At 34.7% G+C, this 25,218-nt stretch overlaps 1 protein-coding gene and 1 long non-coding RNA gene across 2 annotated transcripts in view; one reads left to right on the top strand and one right to left on the bottom strand.

Annotated features, from left to right (window-relative positions):
• Window positions 1–381: 381 nt before the first annotated feature.
• Window positions 382–24,054, top strand: LOC124304528 (phospholipase ABHD3). Its single transcript, XM_046762899.1, has 7 exons — window positions 382–651; window positions 4,708–4,877; window positions 12,284–12,494; window positions 14,846–14,958; window positions 17,192–17,435; window positions 19,159–19,327; window positions 21,076–24,054. The coding sequence occupies exons 1-7, from the start codon at window positions 550–552 to the stop codon at window positions 21,255–21,257; spliced, it is 1,191 nt and encodes a 396-aa protein (XP_046618855.1). The 5' UTR covers window positions 382–549; the 3' UTR covers window positions 21,258–24,054.
• Window positions 24,008–25,218, bottom strand: part of LOC124304529 (uncharacterized) — a 25,860-nt gene continuing 24,649 nt past the window's right edge. Inside the window, exon 4 of the long non-coding RNA XR_006908214.1 lies at window positions 24,008–24,267. This is a non-coding gene — a long non-coding RNA (uncharacterized LOC124304529). The remainder of the gene's footprint in view (window positions 24,268–25,218) is intronic.

The raw sequence follows: 25,218 nt of genomic DNA, 5'->3' as shown, positions 1-25,218 counted from the left end.
TGACGTAGCTTCAACGGCTCCACCGAAAAAGAAACAAGATGGTCCAGTATAACGGCCTTCTCGAACAATGCAACTTTCATCTGAAACTTCTTTGAATATAATCAATAGTTTGAGTACTATTGCTTTGTAACACCTCAAATGCCCCGCCCTGACATCTTTAGTGAACGCTCATCGTACCGGCGACTCTCCGCAACTCCGCGGCAATTTCGAAAATCGCGCTAAACTCCATCCATCAATGACGCGACGTCGCGATTCTGCGCGTCACGTACCGCGCAGTCGGTATTCGCGATGCGCAATCGACGTAATTCTCGCCGCGGCCGCGGCAGCGCGACGCACGTGCGTGCACCACGCAAGCAAGTACCTTTGGCCGACCACTGACGCAATTCACCACTTAAGCCTGTCACTCGGCGCCTTGGAATCCAGTGTTCGAGCCGAACTCGTGCGTTCCGCGGCAGTGATCGCGGCACCATTTGGGAGCCTGGTCAGCCAGCGATTACCGAGGCACGAGATCAGTTGCGCCGTTACACCCGGAAGCAAGACTCTGTCACCATGGTGGAATTGTTAGACGCTATGCTAGACGTGCCCAAAATTTACTACGGAGCCCTGCTTGGGATAGGATTCTGCACTTACTATCTATGCGAAGTAGTCAAAGTGAGTATAATGATACTCTGTTGTTTCCACGCGCTCATTCAGCTGATATAATTATATGTTACATGCGTGATACAGCGAACCGTAACACTGGCGTGAACTCTGTCTTCAAGACCACGACATGCAGCATGATTAATTTGGCGTAAAGATGTGGGCTGAATAGTCATACGCTACTGTACTCTATGCGGAATTTACATGGCGCATTCCCTGATAAATCGACCAGTTTCAATTTTCTTGAAATTTTGTTTACACTGTAACAACGGCACCAACTCTAAAATCCCGATTTTCCTTAAACTTATCTATTCTATCATTCTTGAGTTGCACATATTCGTACCTCACTCAAAGTTTCGAATGTCTTTAAATTCTCGAAATATTCTAGTGTTAACAATGTTTTTTTCCATCATCTTGAGCACTTAGAAAACAATAGATTGTTGAAAATATATGCTTAATATTCTGAAAATACGGTAAACATTCTAAAACATTCCACAATCTGCAGAATGCACGTTCAAGTTACGAATAAAAGGTGAAAATCATTTTTGGAATTTTTCCAAAATTTTAGGAGGGATAAGCTTAGCTGAATTTTATTCGATGAAAATTAGCAGTGTTTGAAAAAATAGTAAAATAAATTATCATATACTTCACAGTTAGATTCGATGCAAACTAACTGAAATGAAGAATACAATTACAATGAATTTATTTTAAATTTTTACAATATTTTTCTTCGAACGCTTGCGAAAATATTGGAAAAAAATTACTTTTCACATGATTTTGACGATTTTTTCATAGAATGCAGAATGCTTAGGATTTATTTTTGCAATTTTTGACACAATAAAAAACATTAGTTTTTGTCAGCCAAAATATTTTTCAAAATGGCAGATAAATATAAAGAAAAATTCCCCAATCCGGACGGAAAATTGTATTCGAAAGTATTTTTAACGCGATTCTGGGGAAAAAATTCAGGGTTCTGTTTCAGAGTTGGAACAATTAGAGAACAAATTTTGAACAAATTCAAATATGGAAGTTTGCAAGGAATTGCCCATACGTGCCTACCAGAAGTTCGTCGTGCAGAATATAACGTGCTGCGACATGTGCAGGAATTTTCGCGACGCTGTTCATCGTGCATTCATGCCACCGCGCAAGTCCGACCCACTTGTGGTCTATTATAACTACTTGGAACCTCATTTAATGAATAATTTTCTACCTCTCCAATTCGGAATTCATAGACGTAGGCGTCCCCACACCGGGTCCTGCAAGCCTGAAATACACCACAGAATCAGGAATCATCAGTAGCAGGTTTCCTCTAATTGGTCGTATCGCATTGTCAATTAGAATCTATTGCCGACCGTGAACTCTTCTTGCAGCATAACTTTTCGTACAAAGCGATACGTTAATTTGTTTCTATAAAAGGTCATTCGAAATGAGATATTAAGACGAAGATTGAATCGTAGCTCGTATTATTTGTATCACATTTAACACAAGAAGAAGTAAACTAATAATTGTCGAAATGAAGTTAGATTAATCACCGCTGGCTTACTCCTTAGATTTTTCGGTTCTTATAAACGCAGTTATAATACGACATAAATAAGTACCGCGGAATCGTGATTTCAACGCTAACCTCTTGTTAATCAAAACTTTTGGGATTAATTGTGTAATGTTAGGTCCGTTAAATTCATGTTCATTTACATATCAAACTCATTAATCGTGCAAATTAAATATAACTAAATTACACTGGTCTGAAAACAAACAACTTTTTTTTCCTCGTTCATATTATTATATGTAATTATAATAGATTTCATGCTTTTCAATCGAGATAGAGTAATAAAAAATATGCATCACGTATACTTTTTGTTTAATGTTTTTTTTTGATAAGACTATAGTTTCGCTTTCAAACCGTAATCAGACACTACTGATCGTCAGAAAATCTATCTAATAGTGTAGTTATGGTTATTTTATAGTTTTCCATCTTATCATATCATCGATGGGAGTTTCACGGCGAACTTCTTCTATTTCTAATTTCTCCTTTCTAATTTCACCTTCAAATTATCTTTCTATCAGTTCGAACTGATTTTGTACGTACATACGCTATTTAAATAGATTAAAATTGCGCGAATGCAGAAATAAAACACAAGAAATTCTGTATATTGAACAAATGAAAAAAAAATAATATCATATCGTGTAATATAAATGTGACCAAATAAAATGGAAAGCAGATATAAATTTGGCACATTAAAATTTTCGTATTTATAATATTTTTTTTTTTTGAAGAAGAAGAAGAAGATTTCGCTGCAGACCTGTTATCTTGCTAATGCGCCATCGGTCGCTTGGGCCAATAAATTTCACTGTCTCCTCTTGGCAGATGCGCGCCATCGGAAAATTTCTATCGCGTGTAAACCGAGTGCCAAAAAATCAATGCTAAGTGTACACGTATAGCGAAACTTGTGTTTCTGCAGAATTGTGGAATAACGAAGTCCGACCGAAAATTATGAAGAAGGAGAAAAAAATATTAACCTGTGTACAACATAAAATTTGGGGAAATAAGTAAAATGAAAGCAGTACGAAATACTATTTTGACTGTAACAGCAAAAAAGTTTTGTTGCCTAAACGCACAATGAAATGAATTAATATTATTGAACTAACGTTGGTTTAACTAACAAGTAGAAATGAAAATATACATTTATTCCAAATATATTAATTTACTTGACTTCGGTTGAATTGTACAATATCTATTGTAGGATAATGGAAAGAATTTCGAACTCTTATTCGTGCATCTCAAAATTAATCCAAGAATCTCCATGAAGGGGATTAACAATTTTTCCAACTACAGATCGTCCTTGTAAAATAATCAGAATAATTATTGAAAATTGAAGGGTCGATTTTTGGCGATTTCTATGCGTTTTTTGCTAAGAAAATAAATAACGACGTTGGTAACGTTAACGTAATTAAAATTCAAACAAAAGTCACGGTTTTTACAATTCGGGTATAACTTTGAAGGATGAGTTTCCAAAATATTAGTATCTTTTGTTTTATTGTTTGGAACTATGAATGACAAGATATGAGACGCTCATGGTAAAACTAAGTAAAAAACATGTTGAAACACAAATGTGGTGATACACAGATTTGAAACGTGTAACTAGAACTTATCAAGTTATTAAAGTCTAATTAAAAATATCAACCAAACACCCCTTCCTCTAAATTTTAGACATTCGATTGCTCGTTGTAATCGTTGCATTTATATTTCGAAAGAGAATGATGAAAATTTCTCACAACAATCGCTAATTTTATTATTTCGTACAACCGAATTCTACCTTCTCCCAAAAGAATCGTTCAGTTTTTTTTTTTTTATTCACACCCTAACCAATTCGAAAATAACAAATCGCTGAGGGCTGAAAAGCATTACTCTATTTATTACAATCACACGAGGTTTCTTCGTCGATTGAAGAACGATGCTGTGAAAAAAAAAAACCAAAAAGTTTCTCCGGTAACCGCGAATAACGCCGCGACGGTTCGTAATATGAAATTTTTTGGCAATTGCGGTTCGTCTTAACATCCATCCGATAATACCTGTGCAATACGCGGATAGAAAACATTTATTAACGTAAAAAATATTTATTTCATTTACAATTTGTCAAATACAAATATCAAAGCGAGGTTTTTCTCTCACCCCAACTTACAAAAAAAAAAAAAAAAACTGCCGTGTAAACAGCACTTGATGTCAAGTTTTAACAGCGGTGTGATTACGCCCACAAATTAGTACGGAGTTTACGTTATCCGACAAAAGTCCAATAATGTGTCAGGTATTCGCGTGCGGTGCGTGATACGTGATAAGATAAATTTTCTGCTCACGGCGTGAGCGTGTCGACGTTGTCTCTTATCTTCGGGTTATTCATTTTTAAGAACCGGATTGCGATACATTACTAGATATCTTAATTACGAATAGACACGTAGATAATGGTCGAGGCTGTTTGGATTTAGCCAAGTCATTGCCGAAGTAGGTATTAGAAGTCGGTAAGCTCGAAATACCAATAAATCATTTCTCTTTCTTTCTTTGAAATTTTTTAGAAACCGCTACTTGTCTGCGCACCAGGACCGTTCCGGGACTTTCTGGAGAAAAACATTCCCATAGTTACGAACAAGTTTTGGCCGACTTTATGGTGCTTCGAGTCTCGGGCGCAGACAGTGATGGCAAGCGTTCTACGCTCAAGATATCTCCCGAAGGTGATGTATCGTCGGTGAGCTCGATAGTTAATTAGCTGCAGAAGTTAATCCTGGAACGGTAACGTGGGCTCAAAAAACACCCAACGCGAATGCAAATTTTCCGCCGCAAGAGAACAGCTTACGTTTTCGAGTTTCGCTTAGCTTACTGATTTTTCACCGCTCACCCAAAATGTTTTTTGGCCCACGTGATTATTTATTAAAAAACGAAGAAAATTAGACTCTGTAGGACCCTCAACGATACGATCTACCCGAGAGATGGAATTCTCAAGATTCGGGCGTTTTTTTAACCCCCGTTATCGGTGGGGGGGGGGGGGGGGGGGGGGGGGGGTAAAAAAAATAACGTTACCGCTCAAGGGTTAAACACGCATACAGCCGCTGTGTTTCCATGAAATGCGTTTATTGTTGGTTTAACCCTGTAAAGACACACTTATATTTTTAACCTTCGAACGACATATTCATGAATATTCACCCTACGCGTTTCTTTGTTCGTAAAATCGTTCCCAGAGCAATAATGGGACTCTTAAATAGGTGAATCTTTTCGGTTCTTACACTGAGAAAAATTTCATTTGTTACAGTGACTAGAAAAATTTAGTAAAACAGGTATCGTTAAAAATAAAACTGTTTGAATATTGTTGGAATTACGAAAAACGAGGTACTCGTGACCATTTTGCACTATTGTCGATCCTTTTTTGGTACCTAATTGCAATGCAAAGTCAGTTTCACCGAAGCTTAATCTGTGAAAAATTCATTTAAATACCGAATAGTGTTGGAAATAGCGAAAACATAATTTTTTTTTTATTTTGTAAATTTATATTTTCTTTGCGGTCAACTTATTGTCAAATTTGAAACGTGGTTTCGAAGATAACGTATTGGAGTTTCAGACAAAAATCCTCTTTGCTACATTCTGTTGAAAAAATGTATAACTTATTCGGGACTTTGAGAATAAAAAATTTCGGAGCGTTGAAATAGAGGAGAACGTAACGGAGAGGGGGTAAGATATTTTTTTCAAAGTATACTTTTTTGGCTTGCTACGATATATGTATTATAAAAAAAAAATGATTTACCCAGTTAAAGTTCAACATTTTTGTCACTTGTAGGAAAAATATGTTTCCGTAAAGATCAGTCGCCTGAAATTGTTACGATTGAATACTTCTTGTAATAAATACATTGTTCAAGTATTATGCGGAAGGTGACTTAATTATGTTGGAAAGCAAAATGACTTTCTACTTGTGTTTCAGATTCCCATGATTTGTTAAAAAAAAAAAAAAAAAAAAATTGCGGTCAAACTTCAAAGTCGAATTTTAGACCATCGTAATGTTTCTTGATTTGTTGCATCAATTGCAGATATTTCAATTCAAAAATGTAATTTTACCCAAGATACGTGTCGTATGCAATAAATACTACCTTTTGAGTTGGAAAATTTAGGAAGATGACGAGTGAAGCATAAATACTTTTTGTTAATTTCATTACGAGTTTGTTGGGAATTGGGTATTTATCAATTTCAAATTTGATAAGCTATACGATAATTTAAGAAAAAAATATAAAAGTATTACGTGACCTAGAATTGCCTTATTATCGATTTTTTATTTCATTTGTTCCGATGACGCAATTTATTCATAAGAATGCAATCTCGCAAAACACCTTATTTATCATACTTGCATCGGTAAAATAATATTTAACATCACCGATGTTATATATTGCGCTGATATTGATCGTGATCAATAGATAACAACCGCATTAAATTGAAATTTGTTTCAGTAATATTTCAATTTTTTACCATTTTATAACGATGTGAATTTACAAAAAAAATCAATACAATCTAAGCCCTTAATTTGAATTATTATTTCTATGTGAGAAGAAACGAAACCAGTTTGACCTGAAATTGAATGATTCTTCTGAAACAAAAAAAAAAAAAAAAAAAATCGCCGAGATATTCGTTTTTTGTAGATGAAGAATGTGTGACATTTGCGAAAATAACTTTATCGACTTTTTTACACGTGGCCTCTTAACAGTCAGTATAAAATGACCTAAACTTCGATATATTCGTCGCGGTTTATCAACTATTCATGCACTTTCAGCCTAGACATGCTATCGCAATTGTTATCCGTAGGAACGAACAAATATTCTGCATATGGCAGTTCCACGTCAATTGCTCGTTTGAAGGAAAAGTTTGTTTGAATTCAATAAAGTTTTATAAAATCGATAAAATTATTGCATTGCTAGCTATTTAACTTTCGAGCAAATTATTACCTACTTTATTTAGAAAACTATCTTGTCCATCGTTCTTCATTTGAAACGAATCAGGTTTTCGTTTCAGTAATATGATAATTACATCTATATTCTTCCCAGTACATTTTTTGTTTCAGGTAATGAATCCACTTTTTTTTCTGTTGAAAAATATTTTTTTTCAAATCGGCTAAATTCCATAAAACATACTTTTCGTTATCCGAAAAATACTAATTCTTTGCATTTCGTGAAATCAAACAAAACATCGATTATCTCCTTCGAACAGATTCATGCCTCATACTGAATGAAGGGGCTTGAACAAATTTATTTTATTATTTATTTTTACTCCGATTGTTGAGTGTCAGTCGAAATTTAATGATATCGTAGAGTTTTCCGAGAGACAAATTTTTGTAATCCAAGTTTGTTTGTTTTTTTTTTTTTTGAAAATAATGAAAACTGACTGTAGAAGCTGAGCAATATTTTTTGTTTTATTAATTACATTCCAAACGTTACTTTGACGACAGTTTCTTTATTTAGTCGAACGCAGAAGATTTCATTGTTCAAGACAAAAATACATACTACGATAAATACTCGTGTCGGAAAACTTAACTCTAGTCTCGAATATCAATCCGCCAAAAGGTTCATCATCAATCTGAAATTCAGAAATTCAGATGGCCCGACTCTTTGGGTTGGTTAACGAATTCTCGCATTTCCTTTTCAGACACGTAATCGGCGTTCTAAAAATTCTCGGGCACCAAGTTTCATTCAAAAAAGCATCATTTCATTGATTCTTGACTCCCATATTGGAAGTTTATAATCCTGTTCAACGACCTCAAAAATTCTTGATTCTCAAATTTCGGATCGATTTCGAGGATGGAAAAAAAATATGCTAAAAATCAGTGAATAGTGAGTTTTGTTACATCGTAAAAAAAATCAGGCAAATATTAGGAGATTATTTTGCAGGAAGTATTACAATAAAAAGAAAAAAAAAAGACCACTGAACAAAATAGAGGTGTTGCGTATTTTTTTTCGTCTTTTTTGTATTGCATAAACTCAAGTCGAGACCTTGTCAGACCAAAAAAAAAAAATACATGGCCACAATAATGAAGATTTACAGAAAAAAATCATGCCTTCCAAAAACGCATTTCCTCAAAAAAAAAAAAAAATTGACACCAAAACTTGTATGTAATTGAGTTTTACTGTTTTTGATATTAGACAAAACTATGTTTTATATTATTATATCGGAAATTGGTAACGTGACACACATTCAGCACCTTTACTCAACCTTTTGTATCTGATTTAATTTTGTTTCGAGTGAAAAAGTAAAACACGCGACCAAATTATTTTCCTCTCAGCTGCTCGGATATCTGAGAAAAAAAAAAAAAAAAAAAAAAACAATCCTGTGAATTTTCCCCCCATTCGAAAGACGTATACATAACAAACTTTGTTTACACCTCGCAAGCTCATCAAGCGAATGTAAAAGGACTGATTGTGAGTCGGCATTACGTAATGAACAATACTTGTTATACATACGGTCATGGAATTCCCCGTGAACACGTGTTTCAAGATAAGGCGCTTCTTGAAGCCTTGAAATTTCACGTCCTGATAAGATCTAAGAAAATGCGAAATATGATTTGGATAATCTTGGGCCTGATATAGCGATCGCGATAGCAGGTGGCTGCAGCTAGTACAATAACTCTACTCTGTATTATCAAGTGATTACACATCAACTGTGACACTTTTTTCCCGCAAAAAATTGACCGATCGACCGACCGATATTTCATGTTTTTCACACTTGTGCTCGAAGTGATGCAATTGCAACAATCACGACAACGGTTTCACCCTTATGGTATCAATTTGTACACACTGAAAAAAATTTCATTTGTTACAGTAACTAGAAAAATTCAGTGAAACATGTATCATTAAAAAAACTGTTTGAATTTTGTTGGAATTACGAAAAACGAGGTACACGTAACCATTTGCGCTATTGTCGATCTTTTTTTGGTACCTAATCGCAAAATCAGTTTGTGAGGTTTACTCTACTTTTTTAGTTAAATAACGCTTCAACGTCAATTTATTGTTGCACAAGCATTTCATTTTCGCAAAAGTTACAAGAAAATATAGCAACAGTGATGGTAATGAGAAAGAATAGTAACGGATACTAGACTTTCGGGTAACAATTACAAAACTAATTTTCATTTTGTACATAGAACTATATTTTTCGATTGTGGTAAAAAATGAAAATAGTTAAGAACTGAGCGACAACCGGAACTAAAAATTTCTCTCAGTGCAATGATGATAGTTCACGTTAGGCGCAAAAACACCAAACGATGATATCGCAGGACGTGATTATCACAGGCACTTGCATTTTGGCTTGTGTCAAGGCTAAACAAATCAGTTTTCAACCGTGCCTGTAATCCAGGCTTCTTGATTACAGTACATTAGTCATAGACAAATTAGGATGGTGTTAAAAAAGTGTCGATTTTCGTCCCCAAGCAATGAAATGAACGGGCATTCAAAAATCGTTGTTTGAGTCCGCAGATGGCAGAAAATACCTATCGAGCATTTGTCCGAAAAATCATGGGAAGATTGCTAGAATGACCCCCAAAATCGATTCACTGACCAACAGCTGAAACTGAAATTTTATGGGTGAGTTTCGTGCCTCGGACAATTCGTTTTAATTTTCCTCCAGTACGACTTTTACTACTTTTTAATAACCCCCGAACAGTGTTTGATCCTAACAATAAATCCCTCGTCGAACTGGGCCTGAATGAATGTGCAGAAATTTGTTTTATGCGATGAGAAGCATAAACGTTATCGAATCTTAAATCGAACGTTTTGAAATATGTGTCACGAATAACTTGAGAAATAAACGTCGTGTATGACTTCATACCTTCGGAAATTTTATCTAGATCGAGATATGTGTAACAGTATTAATAAACTCAATAATAAAATAGCCTTAATAAACTTGCCCAAGAATGGTTTGTTGGATAACCTATAAATACAAGATTAAACGTGTTTTTTTGTGTTTTGTAAATAAATTGATGGGTACGTAAATTTTTCCTAGTTTTCAAAAGCTTCGATTCAGTTTTTTCTGCTCATTTGGATGATTTTACTCGTTAAATAATGTGAAAAAGCTGCTTCGAGGAACTTAAAACGCTCTTCTCCACACATCTGAGTCAACTGTAAAGGGAACCAATCACAATAACGAAATTATGGGGAAAAATGTAAGATGTTTGTAACATCAACCGTTGAAACTGCTACAGCTATTGACTAACCCGACTCGTTCCTACAAGTAGTTATTGATATTTTAGCCACCGTATACGCAAGTCTTATCTGACAATGAGTGCAAGTTTTTCATCGTCAAAGTTTTTCCGTTTATTATTCATGCCCATTTTACCTGTCATACCATTTCTACGACTCCAAAATCCATTAGAATTTTTTTTCCAGCTGCCGAGAAATAATTTAATAGCTCAGAAGTTCATAGATGGCCTCCAATTTTACATCGTATTGTATTTCATAATACTCATCGTAATGTTGCGGTAGTTTTCACACCAAAATACGTTTTAAGAAGCTGAGAAGCTTCATTTTTGCACGCGTAATGATTGTTGTAACATTCAAACCCATCTTTGGGATTGGGAAAGGCATGCTGTGTGTGTATTTCAGTGAAATCGATTCGGGAATTCTATGTTACGAATAATTTACGAAAGTTTTTGCTCAAAAATCCACTTTAACGACGGAAGAATTTTTTTTGAAAAGGCTTGTCGGATACGGAAACCGCATAGAAAACGGCAAGACTTTTTTATAACAACTTTCGCCACAAGTATAATCTCGATTTGAAGTTACGTGGATCTGAAAAAACCGTTAATCGCTGGAATACAAATTTTTGGACAGACGTCACAGGGATATTTTTGATACAAAGATCCATGGTTGATCCGTTCAATTGAATTCACTGGAATCGATTAATCTAGAGAAAAAAATCACTCTCACTTTTCTTGTTTTCCTTATTTTATTCGGGCAAATTTGGCTGTATTAAGGAAATTCCCAAATTTAGAACCATTTGCTCAAGTTGAAAAGATTAACCAAAAACGATCTTCTTGAAACCGCTTTATTTTTTTGTCAGGATCGAAGTTTTTCACACCAGTCCGTGTTGAAATTCGAAAAACGTGGTTTTTCGATACACTCGAATACCTAAGTTCCTTTTTTGTTTTGGTTAATCGAAGAATTGGATTAAAATTTGACTCCAGTTTATTTGTACGGCATGATTTGTAAAAAACATAAGCTGTGTAATGTATTTTCATTGAAAAAAGGGTAGGATTATTTTGAATATCCAATTCCGACTATTCGAAAAAAAGTGATGAAATAAAAAATGGGGAAATTCAAGAACATATTTTACATCCCGTATGGAAGAAAATTATTGAAACAGTAATTGAAAGCCTATATTTATCAGACTCTGTAGTATTAGAGTGTAATTTCTTTATTTTTTCTGAAACGAGGTGATTAAAACGTCAGCTTTAGTCCACTACTTCGAACAAAAGGTGCACAAAGTCTTGATTTCGTTAATATCCAGACCCTGACTGTTTCATTGTGAAAAGAAGCTTTCAATGTACTCACACTGAGAAAATTTCATTTGCTGTAGTAACTAGAAAAATTTAGTAAAACAGGTATCGTTAAAAAAACTGTTTCAATTTTGTTGGAATTACGAAAAACGAGGTACGCGTGATCATTTTGCGCTATCGTCGATCCTTTTTTGGTAATTGCAACGCAAAATCAGTTTGTTCGGTTAACTCTACTTTTTTAGCTAAACAAGGCTTTAAGGTCAATTTATTGTTGCACAAGCATTAAATTTTCGCAACAGTTGGAAGAAAATCTAATAACAGCGATCGTAATGAGAAAGAATAGTAACGGATACTAGACTTTCCGGTAACAGCTAGAAAACTAATTTTCATTTTCTACCTAGAAGTATATTTTTCGATTGCGATGAAAAATGAAAATATTTAAGGACTGAGCGGCAACCGGAACTAAAAATTTCACGAAGAAACTGGAACACGTAAATTTTTTTACGAGGTATAATTTTATTCCGAAAAAGTTACATGCCGCGAAGTTCATTTTGAAATTGAGCCGAGGATCCGGAAGAATAAGAAGTTTTCCACATTTGAAACAAGTCTAATATTTATTCTTGACTCTGATGCAGAGAGATTCTGGAGCTCCAAGATGGGGGCGAAGTTGCTTTGGATTGGGCGGAAGCGAACTGCTCGCCGCATTCTCCGATCGTCATCATTCTACCCGGACTTACAGGCGCCAGTCAAGCTGACTACATAAAATGTCTGGTTAGTGCTGCGAAAAAAGTTGGTATCCGGTGCGTGATATTCAACAATCGTGGTCTAGGAGGGGTTCAGCTAAAGGTTAGTTAATTATTCCATCTAACTGCATAATTCTGCATTACATGCGTTTCATTGTTCAACGCTGACTTGCGTTAATTTATCATACCAAAGTCCGTCAGATTTTCAATACAGATTTCTAATCCTAGACATATTCTTTGAACATGCTATTCGAGCTAGAATCGAAATACCCTATTTAGGTTTCATTTTTTCAATTCCCGCTTATTCCGTAACTTGGAATAAGATATTTTTACATTTTTTCGCCGATGGTATCTACTTTTTTCATTTTATTAAATGAATTTTAGAACCGATACTTCTTTGCGAGAATTTCTCATTGTCTTGTGATTCGAAACAGTAAGGAATTTCGGATTTTTTTGATACAATTTTCGACGTTTCACCGCACGAAAAACTCCGTAGATTTGTAAGAAAAGTATTTTAGGATTGATGAACAATTTTTTTTCCAATCTCAACTTCAGTTGAAAATGCGATTCCTTTGTTATTAATTGAATTCTTGCCATTGGGAATACTAAAACAGCAATCAAAAAGTAAACATCCAAGTTATTTCAGGCTTTTTTTATTTTTACTGTAGTCTTGTGTCGTGAAAAGACTTTTCAATCGTACAATCGAAGTGTCAGGAATAAATTATCGCTCGGTATTGCAATCATCCTACGTAAAATTTTTTTCCCAATACCATCTATACCAAATACCATCTTTACCGGTGTAAAAAGTCGAGAAACACAATACTTAGATAGAACTTTGTGGAAAAAAACGAGCCCACTTCAATATATTACAGAAAATCTGAAGTGTCACAATACAGGCAACCTACGATACCTTTCCGCATATTTTATTTTCTTCTACTCTTCACTCTTGTTCGCTTGTGTTATGGCTATCTCTACTGAAGGTCATGAAGTACTCCTGCCCTTACCGACCGAGCAAACTCACCCTTGTTCTTCCTATGTTAAATAAACAAACGAACAGAAAGGATTCAAATTTCGAATTTCGCGAGAATTCGGAAAAGTTACTCAAACCCGAAAATCGTCAAAAATATGTGTGGTTTCTTGACACGTGTCATTATTCCCGCCATTTCCCGTATTTCAGGGGCCAAAAAATGCATAGCTGTGATACTTTTCGCAATTCCGGAAAGAATTAGAAGTTAAATGAGCCATCGTTAGACTGTTTTCGTGCAATTTTGAGGTCGCCAGACAAGAACTAAAAATTACAATAATTTCGGAACGCTCGGCCGTGTGTCCACCTGATCTTTTATTTACAAAATTATTGTAATTCCTATATCTCGTCTAGCGACCTCAATATTGCTTAAAAACAGTCTTCATTCTTTCCGGAATGGTGGAAAGTATCTCAGCTGTACACTTTTTAACCCCTGGAATGCGGGAAGTGTGGGAATAATGACACGTGTCAAACAACCGCACATTGTTTTGTTCGACGGTTTTCGGATTATGAGTAATTTTTCTGAATTTTCCTGGGAAAAAGCGATGCACCGTCAAAATTTGAACCCTCTACCTTCGTTTGTGTATTCAATATAGGAAAAACATAGTGAGTTTGCTCGGTCGGTAAGGGTAGGAGTACTACGTGACCTTAAGGGGCACACCTAGTGTGACAGGCTAAAAAAAAGGCCATTTTTGGGAATTAAAAAAAAAAAAAAAAACCACTGTATCAATTATTTTAAAATATTAAGGGTATCTTCATACATACTTTAAGAATACACAGTAAAATTTTTGAAGAAAAAAATTAAATATTTCTAGAGTTACACGCGATCTCCGACGGCGCTAAAAAAAAAAGGTCCTCCACTGCTGCAGTGATTCCGGCCTTCTCCGTGCATGAAACCTAAAAAAAAAAAAAAAAAATTCTTGGTTAACTAGAAGATATTGTCCGTATAATAACCTACGGTCGAAAAAAATAATCAAAAGTTGACAAAATGGCGGCGTTTAAAAAAAAAAAAGTTGAATTTTACCCAAAATCTTGGTCGTTTTTGGCTTGCCAAAATTCGATTTTTGATCAGATCAAAAAACTGGTGAGTCATTGTACGGACAATATCTTCCAGTTTAACAAGAATTTTTTTTTTTAGATTTCGTCCACGGAGAAGGCCGGAATCACCGCAGCAGTGAAGGATCTTTTTTTTTCAGCGCCGTCGGAGATCGCGTGTAACTCGGAAAACATTTAATTTTTTTCTTCAAAAATTTTACCGTGTATTCTTAAAATATGTATAAACATACCCTTAAAATTTAAGAATAATTGATACACTAGTTTTTTTTTTTTTAAATTCCCAAAAATCGCCTTTTTTCAGGCTGTCACACTAGGTGTGCCCCTTAAGGAATGTGCCAATTTCGTATTTTCACATCGGTATATTGTATTTTCAGACGCCACGGTTGTACAGCGCGGCCCACTGCGATGACTTGTCTGAGGTTGTTGATCACGTGATGAAACTTCACCCCAGCGTTCCTTTGGGAGCAACAGGAATCTCCATGGGAGGGTAATTTTCACAGAAATGTTGAATATTCCTTTACTCAGGCTAGATTTCTCGATCACTGTCACCGTCCCTAAATTGCGAAAATTTTTTTACCTCTCCTCACCTTTGACGATGTGAGAAAAGTATTGCTTTCGGTTGAAAAATTACTTTTCATAATTTCAACGAATCCTCTCTTTTTCAACAAGTTTTCAGAAAAATGTCCGTCCGTATTTCGCTTCGTTGGTCTGTCTGACAAACTCACGCGATGATCGCGGAAACGGCTCGAAGGAAAAATCTAAAACTCACAAGATCTCACAACGGAATGATGAGCATGAAAAATGGCCACGTTCCCTTTTATTTCAACTTATAAATATGTACAAAAGACGTGGCAAGATTTTGTTGAAATCTTTACATTCGCTAATTCTCGGCTAATATACCCGGTAGTTCAGAGAAGAGATGGGTGATTTTCGGAAGAGAGAGAGAGACACTCGACAACGACACTAAAATAGTATATTCCGTGAAGCAGCGATGCACAAAAGAACAAATAAAATAATTCAAAATTCGCTCTTCGCGATCCAAAAAGAAAACACAGAAACTTATCGTAAGTTAATTAGCTATTTCTTAATTTTATCAAACTTCTTAGCTTGATAATTAGAACTAAACTTTGTTAAAAAAATTCAGGAAAATCTCAAACCTACGTCTAATCGTAATCCAAAAAGCGATAATCGCTACAACACCGAAGCTATACTAATTTCGAGCAAAAATACGTCCTAAAAATTCCCTTTCGGCGACATCGTTGCAACATTCCACTCCGTAACGATTTTAGTTTCTTCTACAATCTACGGAATAAAATCAGAAAAAGATACAAACGCATAAAATCACGACACCAAGAGAAATTGAGTCTTTTATATAATTTTTCGAACTCCTATTTTTTTCTTTTATTTCTCCACCCGTTCTTAAATCCGTTATTCCATGGTTACAGCATAAAAGGGACACACTACTCGTCGCAGGTCTAACAAACTTAGCCTGATAATTTGAAGAAAAAAAAAAAAAAAAAAACGAATAACAAATAACACACAGATGTATAAATAAAAAGGTAAAACGACGAGTGAGGAGAAAATTGTCCGTAAAATAAAATTTAGACGAGAGAGGTTTTTCAGTCGGACATCTAGAAATTTACAGAAGACGGTGACGATGTTAAAAATGAAAAGAAATGATTGTGATCGAAGTCTTTGTATTCTGGGTCCTATATTCAGTTAAAATTTCTAACTCATCAGGATTTACGTTTCAACTCACTATTGTCACATGTCTTATATTTTCGAACTACGTAGATCTACTAACTCCTTCGACCCAAACTCGTCTCTCTTTCTCTCTCCCTCTCTGTCTCTTCTCCTATTTCAAATATAAATCGTCACGGTTGGCTCCCACTTCGCAGCCTCGAAATCCTTCCATAAAAATCGTCGCTACAATTCCGCCACTCCGCAATATCCTCGAAATCTTCACCGACATTCTGCTTGATGCCGTTGAAATTTGATAAAGAAAAGAAACAAAAGAAACAAAAAGCCTGAAATATCCTATTCGCTAATCGCTATATATTTATCCCTTTCGGAATTTCGGATGCGTAATTCCATTTTCGGCGCTCTCTTTCAACTAATTCGCTAATCGATACCCCAAAATCTCTATTTTTGGTCCGGCTTGAGGTTCGGGGAGTCGTTTGTAACGGGCATCAAAAATGCCGCGTTACAATGTACAAAAAAAAAAAAAAAAAAAAAAACCTCTTCGGATTAAAGAAATTTTCTTTGGCGATTTTTTTTTTTTTCCAAATAACAAATGGAAAGTGTCATTTATTTTTTTAAATTCTCACCACTTGTCCGCATTTGAAGATAAAAATTTGATCCTGAAAGTGTTTCGTAGATACATGAATATTCTACAAAAGTGTCGTTTGACTTTTTGTTGTAAAGTCAATAGTTTCACTGCTAAAAGGGCTCGAAGGTGAATTTATACAAACAGGGCATAACTTTTGAATCGTTCAACATGCAGACTCCGCTTGCGTCCGACACGGTTTAGTTTTCTACTTAACACCCGACACACATTTTTTCGACAAATATTGATCATTGGTAGTGTTTTTGTAATATTACATTTAGCGTCGTCGCAGTTGTCAGTAAACGTTGTTCGATAACATTGGTATGATAATTGATGAAGGTATTAGAAAAACAAAATTCGCCTTTTTTCGTCTAACGCTTATTGTTAATTACAGGCTTATCCTGGGGAATTATCTCGCTCGTGAAGGAGCTGCTGCAGCCTCGAAGCTTAAGGCAGCCATGTGCATTTCCGTACCTTGGAACGTATTCGAGAGCACCAAAAGCATTGAAAAGCCGTTCCTCAATTTAATGCTGAATAAACACCTTGCCGAAAATCTTTGCCGTAACTTGAAGAAGGCGGAACTCCAGTCCAACGCAACCGAAAAACCGTTCAACTGGGGCGCTGATAACATGCTGAAGGTGAGGAATCTTGAAAGTATTAAAACACGTTTTATCAACAGTCTTGGAAGAGCAGGTTTACTATTTTTTACGGAACCAATGACTACAAAATTGTCTGTTTGAAGTAATTGTACCCTACGACAAGGATGAAGATTTATTTACAACATTGAAACTACATCCTATTTTGAAAAAATTCCTTGACTTTCGCAAAACTTGAAGAAACCAGAACGAATTTTTACCTTTCTTGTATTTGAAATATAACGATATTGAGGAGAATCTAAGAAATTAAGTCGGCAATCATGATAAGAATACGATACGGAGTCAAAATTTTCATCTGGCTGGAATTTAGACGTCTTATAGCGTAAACCGAGCATCATTCAATTTTTAAGCCTTTAGCCTTAATTGTTTTACAATTGAACCTTTGTCTTTGAATTTTTCGCACTTTCTCTGTCTGATATTTTTCCGAACATGAAAACGATGAGGTAAAGAATTGCCAGAAAAATACGTTTTTTCCACGCATTTAATCCCACATTTTGCGAATGACCGAAAAATGAATTGTTTTAATTTTAATTTTACAAGATATTTTGGGTATAATCCGTAATTTAAAGAGTGGAATGAAAATTGAATCATAATTCGATCGGTATGAATATTTCAGGGATCTAGAATTTTCTGGATATATATTCTCAATTCCTTGGAATATTTATACTGATTTAGTTATGCTCTCATTTTCATTGAACTCTGAAAATTTGAGGATACGCTTTAAAATGTCTAATTTTTGCCAGCGAAAAAATAGAATTCTATTTATAATCTTTCACTCATCTAGGACCTAAAAATTTTGGAAAACGTGTTTCTCGGCAGTTTCCAAGCATCCAACTTAAAATAAATTAACACAAACGTCCGAATATAAAGGTTCAATTAGAAAACGTAAGATAAGATTGATCAACATATTTTTTACAAACGGTCAAGTTTGGAGCTTTGAAAATTAAAGGATATTCATATGTTAGGGTACACTAATAAAACATATCCAAATTACGGCTAGATGGAAGATCTTATGCTAAATAGCTAGGCCAAAATCGGTGGAAGTTTGCGCATGTGACGTTTTTAATTCTTTCTTAAGAGGCGGAGATGAAATTGCGAATTTTAACAGTTCCAAAAGGCCCGAATTTTGAATTTTTGGTGGCAAAACTTACGAATAAAGAAATCAAACTTTGTCGAAACATCAAAGCTTCGAATGGTTCGAAACCCAACGCTTAAAATTCCGAAAGTGAGAAAATTTAAAAATCCGAAACATCGAAGATTTTCAGTTCTGTGAATTTCTGGACTGGTGAAATTTCACCACTTTGAGCTTTCTTTGTTTTGGATTTTCGATATTTCCACATTCCTTATGCTGGTCATTCTGATATTTTAACATTTGGAATTTCATTCTATCGTAACTTGAATTTTCGAAATCTTCCATTTTGGAATTTTGAGCCATCGGGTTTCCCATAATTCGAAACTTTGTTGTTTGTTAAAAGTTTGAACTCTCTGCTTCAAGTTTCGTCACGAAACAGGCAATTCGGAATCAGGCGCTTTCGGAACTTTTCAATTTTGAAAAAACTTCGACCCCCCCCTCCTTTCGTAAAATAACGACGCGCGCCGAATTGTTGCTGCTAATAACAATTGCACTAAAAATTGGTTCTTTCGATACGTAAAGTGCGTTGAGACCGTGAGAATAATTCCTTCTTAAAATCTTATTTTCATTCAGAGCTGCAAGACCGTCAGGGATTTCGACCAGAACTTCACGATTAAACATTTCGGTTACAAGAATGTCGAGGAGTATTACGCGAACGCGACGCTCCATGACAAACTACATTGCATAGAGGTTCCCATACTCTGTCTGAGTGCGGCCGATGATCCATTCCAGCCTCTTGAAGGTAATTTATCAATCAGCTCAATAATTCTGTTCCAGGTTGCGTCACTCTATGCATTCTAGAAAACTCCACTTCGTAATCCTACGTTATGTATCTGATCTTTACATTGCATAGACGTACCAGTTCACAATCGTCGATTGATTCGGTTGATTGTTTGATTGGCTGTTTGATTCGTTCAATCTATCGTTTATTTATTCCTCGCGCACACTTCTCGATTATGTAACGTTATATACCGTTTCAGATATAACTTGTGCGATGAGTGAATTTCAACGAGTTTCGAAATATTTCCATTGGGGTATTTCACGTGAAATAAGCAGCGCGTCGTTCCCTTTTATTTTCATCAGTTTTTAGTATGTTCTTACCGATCTAGAAGCGTCACGGCGTTTTTTTTTCAGATTTTATTTAGCAACTGGTGAAATTTATGAAAAAGTTGCAACACCGCGTGCCAAAACGTCGTCTTTCAAAATTTGAAAAAATTCTATGATTTGAAATGTGATTTTTGAGCACTGCACGATAATGGGATCTCAATGTTTAGTATCTTTTTTTTTTTTTGCAAGTTCTCAGTTTCACCATGACGTAGTAATAAATTCCAGAAGCTTATTATTTTCATAATTCCGTGGTTTGTTTAAATCGAAGGATGGAAAAATACTCTTATTCCAACGTCTAAAAACTAAAAACTTGCGAAAAATTTGGTAAATATTGAGATCCCATGATCCTGTGGTGCTCAAAAATCACATTTTAAATCATAGAAATCGCATCAATTTGTTGAGATTTTTAAAAATGGCGTTTTCGGAATTGTTTCTGCGATTTTTTTTTAAATTTCACCGGTGGCTAAAAAATTTGAAAAAAAATCTCTACACCATCTTGGGTCGTTAAGAACATTATACTGAAAAATGATAAAAATCGAAAAGAGTGAGGAACGCGGACTGCTAATTTGACGCGGAATGCTGCATTACGTTCAACTGAGCAACAAAGTTGATTTTTCGTAATTACTGTTGAAGAAATTTTTGTTAAATATACCGTAAAAGCTGAATTTGACCATTCGATGGAATTGTTCAAAATTTGTATCTATGTCAACAGAGTTTTTCTTCAGACTCCAGAACGTGTTCAAAATATAACGTTGACCTATCACTCGTTTAATTTTTATACAAAATATGCAAAACCTAGTTCAGAATCGAGTTCTCATTACTAACAATAACTTGAATAAAATCAAGCGATTAGATTATTTCAGGAAGTACGAAATCATAAAATTTACGGCTTGGTAAGAAAAACATTGATCTTTTTTTTATTGAATATACGATCAAAGCATTTGTTCGAAAATCAGAAAGACGCTCAACGGTACCTGAAACATAAAAAGAATCTGTCTTTTTTTTAACGTATATAATATATTCGCATTTTAGTTTAGAATCGAATATTTCTATTGATTTTATTGCAATTAAAACATTCAATATGAAATTTTCTACAGACAACGAATGAAACATGAATCGAAAAACATGAACATATGATTGAGAACGTTTTTCATAGCAAGTTGTAGACTTTTTTGGGGTCTGTAACAAACATGTCGTATCATTCGAGAGGTAATTGATACCCAAAAAAATGGATACTTTTTATTAATCGGATTATACAAAATATTTGAAAATAATTTCGATTCTCGGCCAACTCATTTCCCTTGCAAAGAGAATCATCCGTAAATAATAAAAAGATGGTTTACACACGATTTTTTTAGCAATTTGAAATTTTTTTTTTTCCAGCCATTCCCATCGCAGAAGCGAACAAATCGAAGAACGTTGCCATCGTCGTGACGTCACGGGGCGGTCATATAGCATTCCTTGAAGGCGTTTGGCCTGTGAAACAGGAACAATACATAGGAAAACTATTCTCCCAATACTTCGCGGCCATATTCACAACAGACTTGAACTGTCGCCCGATTTAACGGATTACGCTCGCGGAATCAAATTCCAGCGGAAAGAAAAACTATACATATATACATATAAATACATACGTACACATAGGTGTATATAGATAAGGATAAATCAAGGGACGAATGATCAGAATTAATTAATATTATAGGCTAGACAAATTTGATAAAAAAAAAAAAATTGAGAATAATATTATTAAGTATGTGATTAATCGGTTGATTGATCGGATAATACGATGAATATAATTCCTAAAAAATTTCGACGATGTTTTTTTTTTCGCTTACTCCGCACCTCGACTGTTTTCGTATGGTTGCATTTTTGTACCAATTTCTGTCCTACTTGGAGACGACTTTTGAGAAACAAAAAAAAAAATTTGAAACTGCGCGCTGAAAAAGTCATAATTTGTAAATTATAAAAATCAATTCGAAACTAGGGTTTTTTTTTTTTTTCACTGAATTTAACATTCAATTCTGGAAGGTGAAGTTTTGTGTGATCGTTTGAACGTTCACCAAAAATTTACAGTATCCTCTTTTGCACCGAATTCATCATTCGATTCGGCTTTCCTCGGGTGCGAAATTTTTTTTTTTATACAAGTTTTAAGTACGTTGCAACTTTGCGTCTATAACTTGTATAAACGAGGATCAATTGTGATAAAAATGATGTAAGATGTGAGATTAAATTGAATGTATATTTCGAGTTCCGAGTATGTAAATCGGCGGCGAAAACTTTAAGTAATTGAAACTTCACACTTGTGACTGTCGTGTAATTTAGCCCAGGCGAATTTTGGTATAAAAAAAAATGACAAAATCGCACGTGCGAAGGTATGGAAAAATTCACGCGAGTTTCCGAGTACAAGAATCAATTGACCGGAATAAAAAGTTACTAGAATTCTAAGATAAAAGACATTTCTAATTTAAGGGATATGAGATCGAAAGCACTCAGAGATCAATCATCATTAAATTTCTAGTTGCAAAAGTTACTCTCAAACTATTCATTTTAGCTTTTATGATTCGAATTTCCCTACATTAATTTTTTTTTTTTTCTTTTTACATTACGGAGTAAGAAAGTTGTCCGATTTGTGTTTACCATAACTGGCGTAAATAATATAGTTTGAGATTTTGAGCAACGATTTTTCATCTTTTTCTAACTTTTTATCCATCAAATGTCTCAAAATACGTCGTAAATTTTGGTTTCGTTAAATTGTCACCAAGATACGATGATGTGTGCGTTATATCGGGACAATCTCTTCAAGCTTGAAAATCAACTGCGCATGCGCGAGTTTTATCGGCTGTCCCTGCAGGCTGGCCATCCCGAGTCTCGTTGTCAAACTGTTTCCGGGGGCGATGTAGGCAGTTGATACGAATTTTCGAGGTTAGAATCTTAAATAATTGAGGTGGTGACTCGGAAAGGTTTGGGGAGCATTTTTTATTGGGTCTTAAAGTTGATTCTTCAAAGAACGGTCGGAATTTAATGCTTATGCTCTTTCAAAATTCAAACGTACACATTTTTTGTACGTTGGCCCGCCTGCATCGCAAACAAGAATATCGCTGCGGGAAGATTTTGCCGACCAATGAGATTGAATTGTTTAGCGCATGCGCAGTTGATTTTCAACTTTCAAGAGATTATCCCGGTGTAGAAATTTGCGATGAAAAACGAAAACATGTAAGGACTGGTAACCAAGACTGAAAATTTTTCTCTGTCAACAAAATTCATTTATTAACTCTTGTTTGAAAACAAGAAATTGAACGCAAGTTGAAAAGTCCAATCGCACAAATTTCGATCAATTACCAAAAAGGTTATACAATTTCTTCAATCTGACGGTGCTTACGATCTCATTTTCTTCCAATATTAGTTATGTTCTGTTAATATAGGTAGAATTGCTATCAAATAAACACAGTGTTTTAAAACGCATGTTAATTTCCATACAGAATTTTTACGCTTAGGGACAGAAATGTAAAAAACATGCCCGGATAAATTTTTCCTGGTTTGCAGAACGATTACTTTTCCTATTTACGACCTTTTGAAATTGTTGAACGCGGTATGTACTGCAGATAACAATCATATTCGATGCCTTTTCTTGCGTCAATCAATGAATGAATATTCAGACAAATCTAATGCCACTGAGTGACGTTTTTTTCTGGTGATTCAATAACGAGCTTTCGTAAAGTAACAGCGAGTTTCGAATCGAGACGAATCATTAAGATGCCATTTAAGTGATTGCTAGGTAGATTTTTTAAAGGCATTTTTTCAACATTTCCAAGCAAGAAAAAAATCGAAGGCATACGAAAGTATAAAAACAATTTCATTGATTAAATCCATTTAAAAAATCAGGAAGTCGTCATCTTTCATAATTATGAAACAGGTGTTTATGCAGTAGAAAACACAAATTTTTTTTCCATTCTAGAATGTTTGTTGCGATAATGACGAACGTACGTACAGTTCGGTGAAAAAAATTTTTGATTCAAAAATGATAAAAGCAAATTTTCAATGCACCGTCTGAGGTTCATGGAGTTGAATTTCATGGAAACAATAATTTGCTCTCGTGCCATAAAGACGAGGCAAGAAAAGGAATTTTCACCAGCAACGCTAGATTGTTAAAAACTTTATACACATGAAAATGCAAATTGAATATCGATCGATCGATCAAAATTGGAGAAAATCTTTCTAATCATCAACTTTACGTGCTATTTGGTAAAAAAATGACTAACAATTTGTTCGTAACCTAATTTTCTACATGTTACAGATTTCTTTTTTACCTACTTTGTTGGTGCAAAAAAAAAAAAGAAAAAAAAATCGTCACAAGGTGTAAAATGATTGCAGGTACGATGAATAGAGAAGTAACGTTTTACCATAAACAAAATCAGCTACAGAACTCAAATTTGAAAAATTCGATGTTTCTTCAAACGCCGATATCCAGAAAATGAAGAAATCGAACCTCATTCATTAAATACGCTTATTGATACTTTTGCGAGGATTTTCATATACTACAATGAAAAACTTTTTGATGTATATAAGAAAAAAAAACTTGAAAAAAAACCTCGCTATTTAAAATCTGAAAAAATTCAGAAATTTCTTACAAAATACAAAAAGATTTTTGACACCTATTAGAAGATGGAGATTTCGTAACTATGATAAATAAGAAAAATAGAAAAAAAAATGTATGTATTCTTATTGGGTTGTACTTTTGACATAAGAACGAACATAAAATTATGTTTTATAAAAGTTTATCTGAATTTTTTCAGAATTTAGAAAATGCGGGTTTTTTTTGCAGTTTTTAAATCACACCTCAGATACGCTGGGTGGGTAAAATTGTGAAAAAAATTACGGCTGCGTTTTTTGTCACGAACTTTCATGCAAAAAATTATAAAGCCAATCTGAGACATCGGCGTAGAATCTTGATCGAGATGTAATGGAATGGCCGATAGATTTTTCTAACTTGAATTGTGACGGGAGATTTGAGCTATAAATCCTATCCTGTTGAAAAATGTAATTTGTGACAAACGAGCCCCAAGTAACACACAATTTTCCAAAAATACAGACTTACTTTAATCCAGTGGAGGGTTCTCTTCAAGTTGCGCACGAATCTAGTATATATATGAAATTGTATTACCATGTCTTTGAGTGTGTGATAATTGAAATCGCGAAGGCTGGTATCCAGAAAATCGATACTTTTCATTAATCTTAACACGAGATTTATTTGTATACATTGTACATTCAATATTTGAAAAATTATTGTATTCTCAAGCTACGAAAAACTCTGAGAAACAAGAAAATATAAAGTATAATGGAACTGTAAAAAAAAGCTTAGATATCGATAATTTATTTTAAATCGTTGTATAATTGTTAAAAATCTGGAAAATTCGTTCGATGTCGATTTGCGATGGTTCACTTCATTTATAGGACTACTTTAAAAAAGTTGAATAAAACTGTGTTTTTTCCGTCATACTGGCATCATTGAACATCGAATTTCATGAC

Source organism: Neodiprion virginianus, chromosome 5, assembly GCF_021901495.1.
Source record: "Neodiprion virginianus isolate iyNeoVirg1 chromosome 5, iyNeoVirg1.1, whole genome shotgun sequence".
Taxonomy (NCBI): domain Eukaryota; kingdom Metazoa; phylum Arthropoda; class Insecta; order Hymenoptera; family Diprionidae; genus Neodiprion; species Neodiprion virginianus.
This window is presented reverse-complemented; position numbering and strand designations above follow the sequence as displayed.

Coding starts and splice junctions, on each gene's coding strand:
- LOC124304528 (XM_046762899.1), top strand. CDS start 550: ATGGTGGAATTGTTAGACGCTATGCTAGACGTGCCCAAAATTTACTAC. Junction 652..4,707: donor ATCTATGCGAAGTAGTCAAA/GTGAGTATAATG, acceptor GAAATTTTTTAG/AAACCGCTACTTGTCTGCGC. Junction 12,495..14,845: donor TAGGAGGGGTTCAGCTAAAG/GTTAGTTAATTA, acceptor TTGTATTTTCAG/ACGCCACGGTTGTACAGCGC.